At 34.4% G+C, this 16,832-nt stretch overlaps 8 protein-coding genes and 1 non-coding gene across 9 annotated transcripts; 5 read left to right on the plus strand and 4 right to left on the minus strand.

Moving 5' to 3' along the window:
* Positions 1-336: 336 nt before the first annotated feature.
* Chro.70455 (seroreactive antigen BMN1-9B-related) lies at positions 337-2,517 on the plus strand. Its single annotated transcript, XM_663474.1, has 1 exon — positions 337-2,517. One exon carries the CDS (start codon positions 337-339, stop codon positions 2,515-2,517), a length of 2,181 nt encoding a protein of 726 aa, XP_668566.1.
* Positions 2,518-4,114: 1,597 nt separating this feature from the next.
* On the plus strand, positions 4,115-6,190 carry Chro.70454 (hypothetical protein). Its single annotated transcript, XM_663475.1, has 1 exon — positions 4,115-6,190. The coding sequence occupies one exon, from the start codon at positions 4,115-4,117 to the stop codon at positions 6,188-6,190; it is 2,076 nt and encodes a 691-aa protein (XP_668567.1).
* Positions 6,191-6,238: 48 nt separating this feature from the next.
* On the minus strand, positions 6,239-7,531 carry Chro.70453 (protein disulfide isomerase-related protein (provisional)). The annotated part of the gene is made up of 1 exon (XM_663476.1): positions 6,239-7,531. One exon carries the CDS (start codon positions 7,529-7,531, stop codon positions 6,239-6,241), a length of 1,293 nt encoding a protein of 430 aa, XP_668568.1.
* A 597-nt stretch (positions 7,532-8,128) lies between these two features.
* Positions 8,129-8,980, plus strand: Chro.70452 (arsenical pump-driving ATPase). Its single annotated transcript, XM_663477.1, has 1 exon — positions 8,129-8,980. One exon carries the CDS (start codon positions 8,129-8,131, stop codon positions 8,978-8,980), a length of 852 nt encoding a protein of 283 aa, XP_668569.1.
* A 138-nt stretch (positions 8,981-9,118) lies between these two features.
* On the minus strand, positions 9,119-11,161 carry Chro.70451 (signal recognition particle 72 kDa protein (SRP72)). Its single annotated transcript, XM_663478.1, has 1 exon — positions 9,119-11,161. One exon carries the CDS (start codon positions 11,159-11,161, stop codon positions 9,119-9,121), a length of 2,043 nt encoding a protein of 680 aa, XP_668570.1.
* A 372-nt stretch (positions 11,162-11,533) lies between these two features.
* Chro.70450 (hypothetical protein) lies at positions 11,534-11,773 on the minus strand. The annotated part of the gene is made up of 1 exon (XM_663479.1): positions 11,534-11,773. One exon carries the CDS (start codon positions 11,771-11,773, stop codon positions 11,534-11,536), a length of 240 nt encoding a protein of 79 aa, XP_668571.1.
* Positions 11,774-12,265: 492 nt separating this feature from the next.
* On the plus strand, positions 12,266-12,586 carry Chro.70449 (hypothetical protein). The annotated part of the gene is made up of 1 exon (XM_663480.1): positions 12,266-12,586. The coding sequence occupies one exon, from the start codon at positions 12,266-12,268 to the stop codon at positions 12,584-12,586; it is 321 nt and encodes a 106-aa protein (XP_668572.1).
* Positions 12,587-13,624: 1,038 nt separating this feature from the next.
* Positions 13,625-14,638, plus strand: Chro.70448 (hypothetical protein). Its single annotated transcript, XM_663481.1, has 1 exon — positions 13,625-14,638. One exon carries the CDS (start codon positions 13,625-13,627, stop codon positions 14,636-14,638), a length of 1,014 nt encoding a protein of 337 aa, XP_668573.1.
* Positions 14,639-14,859: 221 nt separating this feature from the next.
* Positions 14,860-14,930, minus strand: trnG. Its single transcript has one exon. It is a non-coding gene; the product is annotated as a tRNA-Gly (tRNA).
* Positions 14,931-16,832: the final 1,902 nt, after the last annotated feature.

A 16,832-nucleotide genomic window follows, 5' to 3' on the forward strand; every position in this document is an offset into this window, starting at 1 on the left:
TTAATATAACTTTATAAATTGCTATTTTCTTGCAACCATAAAATTAATTTAGTGTGTAAATAAACTATTAATAGATAATTTATACTGCGACATATATGTCTGTGAAGACGAGGAACTGTGAATGGCATTTCTGCCAAGTTGTGGCGCCAAGCCAAGTGGGGCCTTATTGTGTGGAATAAATAATTAATAAAAATTGATTTAAAGGATCCGTTGTACTAATGTTGAAAGGGCAATTTTGATATATTATTCAGGATATAAAAACAAAGTACATAAACTTTGGATTACTCCTTTTTGATAAAGCTCATACATCAGGCTTTGAATTATTGCTTTGAAGTAATGAGGTTTGGTTCAAAAGGAAGTGGGATTTCTGTGTTGATAGAGTCAACAACATCGTCTGGAGAATCTCATGGGTTATATGATTATGAGAAAAAAACAAAGTTTAATCAGACTCTATCGATAGATGATACGCAATGTTCATATATAATTTTTCTAGAAAATGAGACCGGACAACTCATTGTTCAGCCAGAATTAGATGAAACTATAAAGCCTTGTAACAATTTGGACCATGAATCAGATCAGAATATGAAGCATGGAATAAATAGAACAATAATAAGTAATATTCAGGACTTTGGCAAGGAGTTTGTGCCAATACTTAGGTTATATTTATTTAAGAACTCCTGGTTTGTAGAAGTTATTAAAGATATTAATAGGCAATTAAGAACATCGGGTTTTCATTGTTCTCAATATTCATCAGCATCTGGTCATGGTACAGGCACTTGCCTCAATCCTCTCCCAAAGTCTAGTTCAAGTAAAGGAAGAAATCAATATAAGGAAGATAATAAAGTTTGGTTAGTGGCTCCCAAATCCTCACCTGGAATACTGCTTAACAAGGGAGATCTTCTTAAATTCGGTCGTTGTAAAATGCTGGTTCATGACATTATAAATACATCTTCACTTGCGAAAGAAGAGTCATCTAAAGCCCCTTTCTTAACGTTAATGGGGCACCAGGATTTTCAGACGAATTTTGAATCTTTTTTACAAGCAGCTCCTTTGGTTGAAGCCGATAAAGAGCCAGAAATCCTAGCGTATTCCACAAACTACATTCTAGAGAAAGTGCTGAGAAACTATTCAAAAAATGATATCAAATTAGTTAGTGACTTCCAGGATAATTCTTTGGTCAAGTGCGAAAACGATATTTCCAAGTTTATGGCTTCAAGCCCCACATCAAATAATGCAACTCGCGAGGATCTCGGCTCGCAAATCTTAAACAACCAAGACAACCAAGCGCTAAAAGTTGAAGATTGCGATCCAACAGTATTAAATCCTAGTGTAAAAACTCAAATTCAAACTAAATTGGACCGAGTAATAAATTGTGACCAAAAATCCAAAGTTAATAGATGTTGTAGGATATGTCTTTCTGATGATGCTGATGGTTTTACTGATACAAATGAGCCTCTAAATCCATTGATTTGCCCCTGTGATTGTAAAGGGTCAATGCAATTTGTCCATCTTCAATGTCTTCGAACATGGCTTGAATCGCGTCTGGAGATCCCTTCTGAATGGTTCCTCCATACTGGAAGAGAATATAATACTATTGAGAGCTTTATAAATAATTCTATCCAAGTTCAGGATGGAACTGATGATCCTTCTCAACTACATTTTCGTGACCGAATGAGATTTAAAGTTATCAATCTTTTCAAGAAATGGGCATCACGCTTTTCCAACTCCAACTGTAAGGTCAATTCACCAGCATGTTTACACTTGAAGAAGTTCGAATGCGAACTATGTAAAGTTTATTTCCCCACTCAATTGAGACTCATCGATAACTATGCTTCCAGTTCAACACTTATTCCATTATTTAGAGTTCCTCGACCTAGATTTCCATACCTGGTTCTTGTTCCTCTAGAGGGAGACTTTTCTTCAAAAATTGGTCAGATTGTGGTTTCCTTTGGTGGAACCAGTACATCAGTTTGTATTGGTAGGGGTCATAACTCTGATATTAGATTGGGAGAAATTAGTGTTAGTAGGTCTCATGCTCAATTTCAGCACTGCTATTCCTCTGGTTCTTATCAGATATGCCTTTTAGATATGAAGAGTAAGTTTGGATCTTTAGTTGAGTTCACACGCCCAATAAAACTTGGAAAAGAAAACTTATCCGTACAAATTGGTAAGACTCTCGTTTCATTTAAGACTTTCAAGTCAAGTGGATCCACTTCCAATGCACTTCCTTTCTTCTCAGGTTGCATCGGTCGTAGAGTGACTATCAGTGATTCTCAAGAGTTCAAGATTAAAAGCCAAAAAATTTCAAAAAGTGTTAATCTCACATTTGATTCCTCATATGAGTTGGGTTGTGGGGATTCTGAATTAATTAGTTCTTTAAGAAATATTTCAAACGTAACCAACAGCCACCTTGAAGAATCCGATAATTTAGAGGGAGACATTAAACAGTCACAAAATTTCAGGAATGTTTCTAGTTGCAGAATACCTCGGAGGCACAGTTATATTTTTGAGCCTTGAATTAAATGCTATCAATTAGTTAGTGAGAATTTGCCTCGTATTTTTCTTATAATGTATGTTTTTACTTTAGTGCTTATCCATGGTTAATTGTGTGCTAGATCAATTTATTTCGAACATTCACTTTAATATTGAGTTTAATTTCCGTCATTTACCCTCAGCGCTGTAAAAAATGGATTTGGCTGGCTTAACTAGGAATATTAAATTTAAGTAAAACAAAAATTTTAAATAAATAAATCGGCATATTGCTATAATTAATAAAATATGACACTGTGCTTCACTCATTTGTTTGAAATGGTTGTTTTAACATTGAATTCACTAGCCATATTGAATGACAGAAGGTTCTTGAGAAAGTGTAAGTAATCCAATTGTTCAAAATTGAAAAATTTTGAAAATAAAAAAAATATTTAACTATACATTTTTCCTCTACACTTATTGGTTTTCTTTGCTTTTTTTATTCCCACAGATGGTCTTGACAAACCTATATACGGTGAAACAGCTAGAAACCAGATTACTATATTTTTATATGCAATAAGAACTTATTTAAGATGTAAGTTTTATGTGGAGAAATGACCCAATTTAAAGTAAACAAAAATTTTTAGTTCCACTCATTATTTTGAACATCCTAATAATATTTTTTGAGCTAATTTTTGGGTAGAAGATTAATAATTAAAGCTATTTGGATAAGAAAGGAATATTCTAAAATAATTAATGAATATGACTATTCAAGTTCAAGGAGCTTGCATTCCTCTCTTAAAGAATCAATGAATTCATCAAAACTAAAATAGACTACTCTTCCATCTTCATGAAGTCGGCCTTGTTCATGTATATATTTTGATAATAATTTCTAATTAGGCGTTAAATAATAACTTGCACAATACTGAAAACTTACAGGCAACATTTTCGAAATCATTAGCTTTAACTTCGGGTCCGTTCCTTGAATATTATTAATCCTTTCTTCAATTAAAGCAAGCGAAACTGAATCATCTAAAGTTGTTTATTAGTTTATCTATATAAATAGGCATAAACGTCAAGCAATACAAACCTTTTGAAGCATTAGGGTCTTCTAGACTAACTCTAATTATATAAGAGAAAAATTAATTAATATTTAGAAATTTATTGATTAGTTTCTTATTTTTTTAGTATGAAACTAACAATATACATACTTCATTATTGAAATATCAGTCCCATCATTTGTATTTATAACACTGATTCCCCCTAGAAAGTGAAATATTGCCTTAATGTGAGAAACTAATTCAACTGGTTCATCAATAATCATTAATGCAATCAATTGATATTTTCAATCGTTATCTTTGTGTGTATTTTTATCACTTTATTATAACGCATGTTAACTTGACAGAGACAATAACAAATTTGTGTGGAATGGACGCCAAATTGGCGCCTAATACATGTTAAATCTGTGTATGTAATTTTTGAAATTAACTAATAAATTAAAAAATAATATATATAGATATATATTTATATATTTATATAGATAAAGAATTAGAATATTGGCTCAAAATCATTTAGTATTTAATAGTTTCACAGAAGGTGCCACGAGTTAAGAGTATAAGTCCGTAAGCGCTAATAAGAGCTTGAAATGGACGAAAATGAAATGGGTGGAGATAACACTGACTTTTTACAGTTTAGATTAAGAGGAAGAGGAATATTTAGTGGTGGTCCAAACAGCCCAGATAACAAAAATTTTTGTAGTGAAATCAAAAGTGAAAATGAGATTCCAGAATCAAAAATAGATCTAGAATCCCAATACTCACTTTATAAGATAATTCAAGAGTTTTCACTCGAGGAATTAGCATACTTTCAGGAGTGGGATGTCATATTTTCGGACTGGGTGGAGTTTCTTCATTCAAGGAGCAATGTAGCTGACCTTATTAATTATATCTTAGGTGTTTTAGAACATTTGACACGAAAAATTGAGCAAGAATGTACATGTAATACTGAAGGCTTTGGTGAAATTATTATTGAAAAAATACTGTCAAATTTGTTGTGTAAACATTTAATAACCAGCAAATCGAATGATTCTGAAAATTCAGGAAAGATTATTTTAAATACAAATATGATATACGAGCTTATTATGCATCTGAGTGATTCATGTGTGAAGACTTATTCTGAAACAATGAAATGCATTCAAAAGATAATACATTTCTCTCAGCTCGAATTTAGTCATGGGGATTTTTCCTCTTCATTTAAGAATAATGGTTCTGGAAAATCGCGAGAATATTTAATTGATGGGTTAATTATGCAGCTATGTAAATTAGTTCAACATCAAAGCTCGATAATCAGAATTGAAGTTGTTGGAATCCTAATCTATGCTATTTTGGCAGTGCCGATGTCATCAAAATATCCATATAATCCAACTAGAATCGTCCAAGCACTTGTATGGTCAATTTACGATGATGAGGAGGAAGTAGTCTGTCGTTCTATTGACGGCTTAAGAGTTTACCTTTCAGTAGTAGGCAATGAATATTTTAATACAGTTATAAATTTGGCTGTTGATGCAATACCACAAGAAAGAAGGCAAAACTCCGTTTATAATCCCTTAAGAATGCTTCACCAAAGGATTTTGGAAAATGCTCAGCTACCAGATATAGAGGATGGTTCTATAACATTTGCAGATTTTAATCTTTCTTATAGTGATAGCTTACTAAACAGCCAAGAGTGTAAAATTAACACGGAAATTACTAAAGCAAACAAAACTTCTGAGAACACCCACTCTGGAAATAATAGTAAGGTTTCGAAGTTCAAGCAAAAGGAGGGTAAAATTGGTCAGACAGACAACAAATCTATGCCTAAATCTACCCTCAAGATTCAGCTAAGCGCTAAAAGAACAGAAAGTACAAATTTGGAAGATGATGTCAATATTGGAGATTTCCCAGAGGCATGCTCAATGAATAATGAGCGTCTGGAAGTTATTACAAAAACTGCCATTGATTTCTTATTGAACAACGAGCTTTACATTGAGAACTGGAGTCGTGTTGTTGAAGAAATTACTAATCTGAGAAGAATTATTATATATCACTCGCTGTTTCTAACAAAACCTAGCAATTCACGTCCTCCATCAACTAAAAACCTTATCTCACCAACTTTGATTGGGGAAAGCATTGCTAAATGGATCAGTTCACTCAGATCTTGCGTTAGCAAGAGTGCCATGCAAGGGATAGAAGACTTATATCTGCATTGTGGATCATCCCTAGATCTCGGTAAGCTATTGGATATTTGTCTGGAAAAGATCTTGAAACGTACAAACGACAGAAACAAATTCATTGCAAACGATGCAACTAAAACCTTGATAGCAATTTGCTCAATTAAAGCAGGTGATAAATTGCTAGGCAAGTTAATTAATCATGGTTCAAAAAACAGAAGCACAATTGTTATTTATAATACTCTTAAGGCTACTGCAATTGTATTGGAAAAAATAGGGCCAAACATTGCGAAATGTGGCAATCTACTTGCATGTTTGGAATTCATTCATGGGAATATTAACGGTCCAACGCCTGATATTAGAACATACTCGAAAGTATGTATTAAGATCATCCTGAATAATGTAGATTGGAAATGCGTTACCCAGTTCCTACGTAAATCTGTTGCTCCGTTTAAGCTAGCAAATATGCACAAGGACTTTGAGAATGCAGTGCAAGGATCCAGAAAGCAATAGTCTAATATTCCAGCACAACCAAATTTATTAGTTATGTCACTAAAATTCTTATAGTTCGTCAGACTGACGATTTGATTTATTTCTATTTTCTTCAGCATGTGAATTTTCTTTCGATTTCTTTGGTTCCCAGGAACTTACTTTAGAAATCTTTGGTAGCTTGGGTAAGGGATCCACGGGAGCGCGTCCCGTGGTCAATGCAATAATAAATGAATTAAGAGATTCTACTGTGAAGCTCCCTCTATGTGTTGAAAATCTCTGTTTCTCGTTATTAATTGCAACAACTGCAGGATATCCGAATGCAAGGTTCAGCTTTTCTTCGAAATCGAACTGAGATCCCCCCTCTGACCAAAGGAACCGAATTGTCATTGCAGCTGAGGCTGAAACAACATCCTTGTATATCTTCAAGTATTTTTCTCTCTCAGAATCGCTGGAGTCTGCTATGTGAGGTAGGAATGCAATTACACACAATCCCTTTGTGCATGTGTTCTCAAAAACTTCCTGACTGATCATCTGTTTGATACTTGCAGAGCTAGACTGGAATTTTATTGCAAATTCAAAAAGGTCATTAGCTGTTCTGGGTCCGTTATAATTAACTGGAGTAATTTCTCTCTTTTCTCCTGCAGGGAACATTAACAAAGTGGGAAATCCTTGAATTTTATATCTATGAGCCATCATTGTGTGTTGAGTTGCATCCAGCTTGGCGATTTTGACCCTTCCATCTGCCATACTTCCAAGCTCCTCCCAATCAGGGGCAAGGCTTTTGCAATGCCCACACCAAGGTGCATAGAACTTAACGAACCAAGAATTCTCCTTATCCTTAATTACTAGATCGTCAAAGTTACTATCAGTAAGTTCAACAACGCTGGACTTTCTTGATTTTTTACTGGATTCCTTAGTCTTGTTTGATCCCTTATTACCCGAAGTTTTACCACTTAGACGCGAGTTTGTTACATCTTTAAGTGCTGAAAGAGCAGCGTTTAAAACAGACTCAGCTTTTCTGGGTCCAGTGAAATCTTTTGGTTTCACGGAGTGCTCTGTGAATACTTTCACTGTTGGGAATCCTTGAATACCATATTCAGCCATATCACTCTGATCATCTATAGCTACAACAGGCACGATACCTTTGAGAGCTTTTGCTGCTTTTTCATATTCTGGAGCAAACGCCTTGCAATGTCCACACCATTCTGCAAAAAATTCTACTATAACAACGGGATTTTCTTTAACTAACTTCTTAAGTTGTGAACCATTAATAACTTTTACCTGTGAGCTACTATCATATAAGCATGTCACAAATAGAGGAGCAAAGGAAAGCGTTAAGATGAGTTTCAGAAGATTCCTCATTTGCAGTGTATTCACCTTCAATCTGATTGAAAAGCTTTCTAAAAAGTCTTCTGTGAAGAAAATCTATTTCAGTAAAAAATTTTGGTCAATATGGAGTTTCCCCTCAAATGTGAGTATTATTCTCCCTTAAGACAGCAAAGCATTCATGCGCCAATAATGCCTTTAACTTTCCAGTAGAAAATGACTAATAATAAATATAAATTGAGAGGAAAGTCAATAATTTAGAATTAGAGTATTGAAAGAATTTGTTATAATCGCTGTTCTTTCTTTAAAAAATGAGTACTGCTTACTTTGATGCAGATTGTGATCTTGAACCCTCGTTAAAATCACTGTTTTCTTTAAAGACTCTAAAGTGGATTTTTGTAGGAGGAAAAGGAGGAGTTGGAAAAACCACTACATCTTGTTCCATAGCGTCTAGGTTGGCAGAGGAGAGAAAAAGCGTAAGTAATATATTTCACAATTTTAATAACCTTTGAAATAAGCAAATTTTAGGTTTTAATTCTATCAACAGATCCTGCACATAATCTAAGTGATGCATTTGTACAAAAGTTTAGTAATACCCCTACATTGGTCAATGGATATAAAAATCTGTATGCAATGGAACTGGATGCATCATATCAACAGGCAGTAGAGTTCAAACTAAAAGAGGAAAATAGTTTGTTTTCAAAATTCCTCCCAGATTTAATCTCTGCACTTCCTGGTATTGATGAAGCACTGGGTTTTGCCACTTTAATGCAGTCAGTTAAGTCAATGTCCTATAGTGTGATAGTATTTGACACAGCTCCAACTGGGCATACGCTGAGGCTATTAAGTTTCCCCTCATTATTAGAAAAGGGTTTATCGAAGTTGTTTTCAATAAAGCAAAATATGTCAGGAGCACTTCAACTAATTAATTCTGTAAGTGGAAATGCGATAGAAGAAGAGACACTGAATTCGAAATTGGAGGATCTTAAAGCTATCACAACTTCTGTCAAGGAGACTTTCCAAGACCCATCTAAAACAACTTTTGTATGCGTTTGTATTCCTGAATTCTTGTCAGTTTATGAGACAGAAAGGCTAATCCAAGAGCTAGCCAAACAATCCATTAGTTGTTCTCATATAGTTGTAAACCAAGTAATGTTCCCTATAGATCTTCCTAGTGGAAATGATCAAGGAGAGTCAGTTCTAAAAGACTCGTCAGAGCTTTTAAAACTGGAGGATATCCCTTCAGACCATTCAAAATTGGTTGAATTCACTAAAAAAATTGTTTGTAGTTATAACCAACTACTTTCTTATTCAAAGTTATTATATTCAAAGTATTATAGTAAAAGGAACATGCAAATGAAATATTTGGAACAGATTCGAGATTTGTATAGCTACGACTTCCATGTTGCATATATTCCAACACTAAATAATGAGGTAAGTAAAATAAGAGTTTTAATAAGCGAATTTATCAATATTTTATGCTAATAGGTTAGGGGGATAGAGCTTTTGAGATACTTTGGGTCATTGTTATCAGAAGTATCCAACGTTGAAAAGCTTTTGAAAATAGAAGATGATTTTCCAAAATTTAGCTAAGCTATTAGGAAAATAACTATCATTATTAGATTATCGTCTCTTCTTCTTATGAGACCTTCTAATGCCTGAACTTGAGGAAAGTGCAGCTTGTTTAGCTGTCGAGGGGGCAGCGGGCTTGGCTTCAATATTACTGGTTGGAATGGCTCCTTGGTGTCCTCCTTTTCCAATTTGACCCTTTTTCGAGTTTCTGTTTTTGTTAAGTTTTTTAAATGATAATCTCTGTTCTTTCGGTAACCACCTTTCAGGATCTGGTGCCTGGCCTGGATTAAGTGGGTCAAATCCTTTTGGATATCTTGGTTTTCTCTTTTTGTGCTTGGATTTGGTTTTTATTGTCAAATTTCCATGATACATAGATTTAGAATCGTGACTATCCTTTTCTGGAGCTCTAGTAGGGGCTTCCATCTTTTCAAGAACCTCAGCATCTATCGAAAATACATTGCTGGGAAGCTTTTTGTCCAATTGTCTCAGATAAACCTTTGGGACTTCATTGCCACATAGCGTGGAGGCAGAAACATATCCAGACAATGCAGAATCATTATTAGAGTCACCTAAATCTTCAAGTACGAAGCGGAAACATTCAGCAGCTTCGGAGGCTAAATTGGCTATCAAAAGATGCTTTCCAAGTACACATAATAAGGAAGGAAGTCTGCTATTTGATTTATTGCTAGTAGATTTTGATATTGCATGTTTCAGAATAAATTTCAGCTTTTGTTTAATCATATCAATAGCGGAGTTGGAAAACTTTTCAATTAGAATATTATGAATCAAAATTAAAAGTTCGTTAAATAATTCTGGAGAAATTGTCCACTGTCCAAAGTTACATATATATTGATCAATATTTGAATCCAGAATTTTGAAGGCATTATTGATCATTTTTAATTTGAGCAATATCTTAAGAACCGAAATGGAAAATTCAATATTATCTTGGTTTTTGCTATATACAGAATTTATATATTGTACAGCCTTTTTTGTCTTTCCTTGTAAAAGGAATAACCCTATTTTGAATAAATCCAGTTTTAATTTATCTACAGAAAACTTCTCTGCTTGTTTAATATATTGCTTAAATCCACTTTCATTATATAATAATAGAGCTTTATTTAGAGAGATAATAAAATTTTGGTTAACTGTCATTTTATGTTCAATTTGATCCTTCGAAGTAATAGAGAGACGTTTAAGACCATCAATATAACTATGAGGATTATCATTTTTTGAAAGTATAAAGTAGTTGTTATAGGCAACTACACCCAAATGGACCATTGAAGGTTCTAATTTTACTCCATCAAGTCCAAACTTTTTAAAAGAGTCTTCGTAAAGCAATTTTGCTTCTTCATTTTGGCCTATTTGTTGCATAATATAGGCTCTCATGAGAGCCAAAGAACACTCATCAGAAACATCTGGAGATTGTTGATCTTCTGACTCATCATTTTCCAATAATGAGTTATAGAGGGACTCTGACATCTCTAAAGATGTCATTGCGTTGTCAATATCATTATTGGATAAATATAAACAACAACGATTAAACCAGTACTCGATTGAATTTGTTAAGTAGTCAGGAATGTCGAAATCTTCAATATTTTTGTTAATATTGCGAATTGAGGAAAATACTGCTAATTGGTTAACTTGAAGCATTTCCAGCTCTACAGAGTTGTTTTCCTTAGCAATGATAGGCTCCATAATAGAATAAAGCCTTTCGCACTCCTCAAATTGACCTAATCTATACAAAATCTGGATCTTCAAATGGGTGATTGCACGGTTTTCCAATTTACTTAAGGCTTTCGTTGGATCACCAAGAGTTTCCAAAGTCTCCAAAGCATCTTTATAGTTGTTAGTTCTATATAGACAATATGACTTTTCAAAAGGTAACTCAATTTCATCTTTTTCAAGAGATTTGATAAGAAAAAGTGCCTGGTTCCACATCTTTCTCTGAATCAAGCAGTATATCTTTGTCCTCAAAACTTCGCTGTCCATACATCCTAAAAGCCTAATTTTGTCACAAATATGTGATGCTGCCTCGTACTGCTCAGACTTTACCAAAAGCTGTAGTTCCTGATATAAACCTTCAACCTTTTCCATGTTTAGTGCATTATCTTGGTAATTGTAAGAGTTTGGAATGACATAACAAAATGGGGAATAATCTTAATAGAGACAGCAAAGCGGCACAGGCAAAATGTTAATAATTGATTCTTTTCTTGAAAATCGACTTATAGGTAAAACAAAGAAGCTCAGAGTCTCGAGATCCTATGGTGAAGTGGCTTGAGAGATCAAAAAAACAACACGATCAGCCACTAATTACACATAATATTATAGAAATAGAGGGCCACGCTATAAACGAAAAGCCTTTATAGAAAAAAAATTCAACGTGATAAAACGCCATCTCATTAATAAACTACTCTATTTGGAATAAACAGATATAGAATTTCTATTTTATGCTCAATAGAAGGTAATTTACTTCTTTACAGAGCGAGAAATTGTAGTCTTCTTTAAAGTTGGAGGTAATGATGACTCCAACTTCTTTGCCTTCTCTAAATCCTTCATAACCAATGTATACAAATAACGGCTGCATCTAATCTTGAACTTTGTTGTAATGTGGTTATCTTTCTTGACCTTAACAACAGTTACTGATCTGGCATCAGCACGTCTAGAAGTATTGATAAAATCTCTCAAGTCTGTAATTTGGATGGGCATATTAACTAATCAAACAAAGAATCAAAACGTTCCGTAGGGTTGATAAATCTGGCTATTCTCTGACTAGTACTTTAGAAAATCTAATGTTACACTAGAAAATCCACAAATTTTACCTTTACACGATCTTCCAAATTTGGGTACCGCAATTTTCAATACCTATATTAAATAATGTCTCAATACGTCTCCAAAATTATGCGGTTAAATTGGGTAATCGGAAAAAATTGCAATAATTTGCGCGTAATTAATTCTTAAAGGTAAATAAAATATTTTCAGCTTTAAGTGTGTAATAGCCATTAGAAAATGTTGAATTTCTCAATAATCATAAAGTGAGGTGGAATTTGTTTGGATAAAATCGATTTATTAATTATTTACTTATTATTTGATGAATTTTCGTATCTAGCGCTGATATCCTATTCAACCTATACATGCATTTGAGATCTATAAAAAAAAAACATTAAACAAGATCCTCATTTTAATAATAATTATCTAAATATGAGTATTTTTGAAAATCTGATAAGAAAATCAATAGGTTTGAACAGTGAGAAGCTAGTTGGGTCAATCTGGGATGAAAAGGGAATAAGACTTCCACTTATTTCAATTTTTTTATCATTTCTTTTCCCACCGATTGGTTGCATAACTTTTTTGATAATGTCAAGAGCTCCAAAATCAAGTCCAAAGTACAAAATATCAATTATAGCCTTATATTTTGGGTCGCTCCTTTCTGTAGTTTACACGTTCTTAATAGCAATGTTTTTACTTACAATTACTGGACCTAAAAGAGCTTCTTATGTACATACTGGAGCCGCATACTAGATTATTTGATAAGTAGAATGGACATTATTTTAGTAAGTTCAGTATTCTTTAGGAGTATAAGGTATTTTAGTTTTATATAAATTATACTTTTTTTTTCGAATATTTTTTGTAATGATTAATTAAAAAAATGACAATAGACAAGACGGGCACTGGAAGCTAGCATGTGTGTTTCTTACTTAAAAATATGATTGTAAATAGATGATGAAAGATAAATGGGCAGAATACCACTTTAAAAAGTATGATGTAAGTCTTTTAAATAAGTGCTTAAAGGGAAATTATATTACTAAAAAATGTCAGAAGGTATTAAAGCAGGGCTAAAACCAGCACCTTTAATTACAAAGAATGCGATGATTGGAAAGTCACCAAAGGATTTGCCAGGACTTAAAAAATTGCCGGGAACAAATTTAGTGAAGATTAGTTCAAAACCAGGTGAGCCAACACAATTGAAGCCTCCTCCAGGATTGAAAGTTCAGGTAGCAAAGACAGGGGGTGTTGAATCAAAGTCACAGGTTTCTACAAAGCTAACAAGCATAAAACCCGATGCTGTGAAAAAGGTTGGCATTGATGCTCCTAAGATAGGTTTAGCTAATAAGGATGGTTCACCTGCTAAGCTGGGACCTCCAAAGATTTTAGCAAAAAAGATAGAACAACCAAAAAGCACTGCTCCACCTGAAAAAGCAATCCCAACAAAATCAGTAAGTAATATATCAACACCACCGAAAAGTGAGATAAAGACGGGCCCAACTGCTAAGTTTCAAGCTCCAGTTTCAGGCTCATCTTCACCACCTGAATTGAAGACAGAACAAAAGTTGGAATGCCAGAGCAAAGAACCCTCTTTACAGAAAATTTCCGAATCAAAAGCAAACTTGACTCCTTCCAAGGAGCAGAATCAGAAACCTAATTTGGCTATAAACAAGTCGCAAAATCCTGGTCCATCAAATTCGAATGTTTGTGCAAGCAAAGAAACAAGTCAGCTAAAAAGTTCAATTAATTCTGCAAATACAAATTCGGGAAATATTCCAACTAATAACTTTCAGAATGGGATGTTTCCTCAGTTGGGAGTTGGTTTTAATGGGATTCCCTGATATGTTTAATAGATCTGGGTCTCCAAATTTTCAAGGTTTGGATCCTGCAATGTGGCAAATGGTAACAACTATAGCAGCAATTTGTAGTACTGCATGCCAGAATGGTGGTAGAAGTAGTAGACATTGCTGTAGAAAACATCATTCTAGAAAGCATAAAAAAGAAGCAGAATTAAAAGATACTAATAGCAATAGCAGTAACAAGGAATCGAGCGACCTTAGTGAAACTCAAATAGACCAAACTCCCAAAGAAAGTTCTAACGACAAGAACAAAAAATCAGGTGAAAGGAAGTCAAACCAAAATGATAATACTGTAAGTGGAACTAAGTGGCATGGAATAGAAAAAAAAATTGCTACAATTAGAGGATTGAGAGATCTAGAAAGTACTGATTCGAACCTTGATGATGACGATGAATTAGCTGCATCTAATACATTGTCACAAGGAATAGGACATCCAAGATACTCTGATGTGGTCGAATTTCCAAGCGAAATTTCAGCATTTAATGGTAATTCAAGGAATAGAAGATATTTAGCGAAACAGGGAGTCTGTAATGGAGCAAAGTTTTCAAAGAGCCCATTTGTAGGTGGACTTTCTGCAGCAAGGAGAAGACCATATAGTAGTCTCACCGAAATGGCAGCCTATTTTTCTAACATTGAGCCTCAAGACCAAAATGACGTTATTGTTATGCTTTTAGCATGCAGAAAGCTTGAAAAACAAATAGAGGAACAACAGACTGTAATGCAACTTTTAGAACATGACCTAAAAGAAGCGCAGTCTTTATTGAGGTTTCCCCCAGAATGGAGGTCTCTTAATAATGAAGAAGTATTGGGACATTCTCCACTTCCTACTGGACAAATTCCATCAACTAACGATCCTCCATACGTCTCAAACCATCCCAATATTGAACCACCTTGGGTTAACAAAAGACCTAAGGATGGACTACCTTCAAGGGCACCTACAAAATTATAGATTATCAAGCTTCTCATAGTAGATTCAAAAAAACATATACTTTAGTTCAATTTAATAGTTAATCTCTTGCATTTCGTAATTAAACACAATATCTAATCTCTTAGAGAGATACAATTATTCATATTATCTATTTTATTTCTATTAAACTTTATCGAACGCAAAAATATAAGACATGTAAAAACCGCGACACTTGAATCTGTACCACATCCCCCCCCAAAAACTGCACTAGCCGGTAATCGAAACCGGGCCGACGCAATGGGAACGCGTCATCCTACCACTAGACTACTAGTGCTAACTGTCTCTCCGTCTGTTTAAATTAATTAATTAATAAATTAAGGCGGCAAAAGCCAATCACACAATAATAACGTTTTTGCCATTTCCCGCCTAAATGTGTGAGGTGCATGTATTTGGATTTCTTATGTAAAAAATGACGTATCTTTCAAGTCTAGCCCGTATTGCACCCTAATACATGCAAAGGATAATTATACGTTGCTGTACGCGAGTGTATACTCTGTGAATAAAAAGTACATACATTAGAAAATCCTGGATAGAACAGAGAAGCATATTGTGCATTTTGAATGCACTTGTGATAACTCTTGTTGGCAAGTAGTTTTTTTGTAATATATTAACGCTACATCATAAGTTTCGGCTTAGGAAGTTCTTTTGCACAGGGTTTGAGCTAGCCTACTCTAGTGATAAACAAAGGGTGGCTTGCTATTGACAATTTTCAGAGCCAAAAATTATAAATTCTAGGTGAAGCAAAAAATCATGGTGAACATTAAAGTGAGCTCATCAGCAATAGCCCTTGTGGCTGTTATTATGAACCCACTTTTTTCACTTGCATTTAAATCGAGTAACCGATTAGAGATGAGAATTGAATCATCTGGTGCAGTTTCAAACGAAAAATTTGTAATCCCATCTCTCCCTTCAGATTTAGACCCAACAACTTTCTTGCTTATTGATTCTACTGGCAAGAAATTCAGTCCATATACTGGTAAACATGACGATGCATCAACAACATCTAGTGCTTACAGTGCACCATTTGAGTTGGATGTTAGCGGAGTTCCAATCGAACCAAATACGAGAAGAATGGTTGACCCAGTTTCTTTAATGCTTTTTGATAATAGCACTGGCGTAATGTACGATCCAAACACGAATTCTATTTTGGAGGGTTCAATTGCAGGTATTAGAAGCGAATCTTGCGTTGTATCTGAACTGAACTTTACATCTACTACTGGATTTACAACGGACACATCAATGAATTGGCCGGTAAGTATCACAAGTGGTGAACTGAAGGATCCAAACAAACAAGCTACTATTTCTGGTTCAAGATCTTGTGGATGGAAACAAGGTTATAGCATTGATTCATCCACCGGATTTAGAGTTGATTCTATCACTGGTCTCCCAACTGATCCATACTCTAATTGTCCATTCAACCCTGTCACTGGAAATTTAGTCAGTAGGTCCACTGGTAAAACTATTCCAAACACTTATGCAGGTGTTTATCGTTCTAATGAAACTAAGACCACTGAGCCTAGTGCAGACACCAATTTCTTGTTGGTGGATCCTAAGATTAATGCTCCTTGTAATTCTGAGAACTCTTTTGAACAAGGTCAAATATTTGATATGAGCAGTAAAGTATACATTCCATACACTAAATGTGTTGGTGTAAAGCACACAACAACAACAACAACAACAACAACAACAACTACTACTACTACTACTACTACTACTACTACAACCACAACCACAACCACAACAACAACAACAACAACAACAACAACTACTACTACTACTACTACTACTACTACAACAACTACAACTACAACAACTACTACCACAACTACAACTACTACTACCACAACTACAACTACTACTACCACAACAACTACAACAACTACAACTACAACAACTACAACAACTACAACAACTACAACTACAACTACAACAACTACAACTACAACAACTACTACTACCACAACAACCACAACAACTACAACTACAACTACAACTACAACTACTACTACTACGACAACAACAACAACAACAACAACAACAACAACAACAACTACAACTACAACTACTACTACTACTACTACTACTACTACTACTACTACTACTACTACTACTACTACTACTACTACTACTACTACTACTACAACGACAACAACAACAACAACTACTACTACCACAA

The sequence above is a fragment of the Cryptosporidium hominis genome (genome assembly GCF_000006425.1).
Source record: "Cryptosporidium hominis TU502 chromosome 7 CHRO017096, whole genome shotgun sequence".
In the NCBI taxonomy this organism is placed as follows: Eukaryota; Apicomplexa; class Conoidasida; order Eucoccidiorida; family Cryptosporidiidae; genus Cryptosporidium; species Cryptosporidium hominis.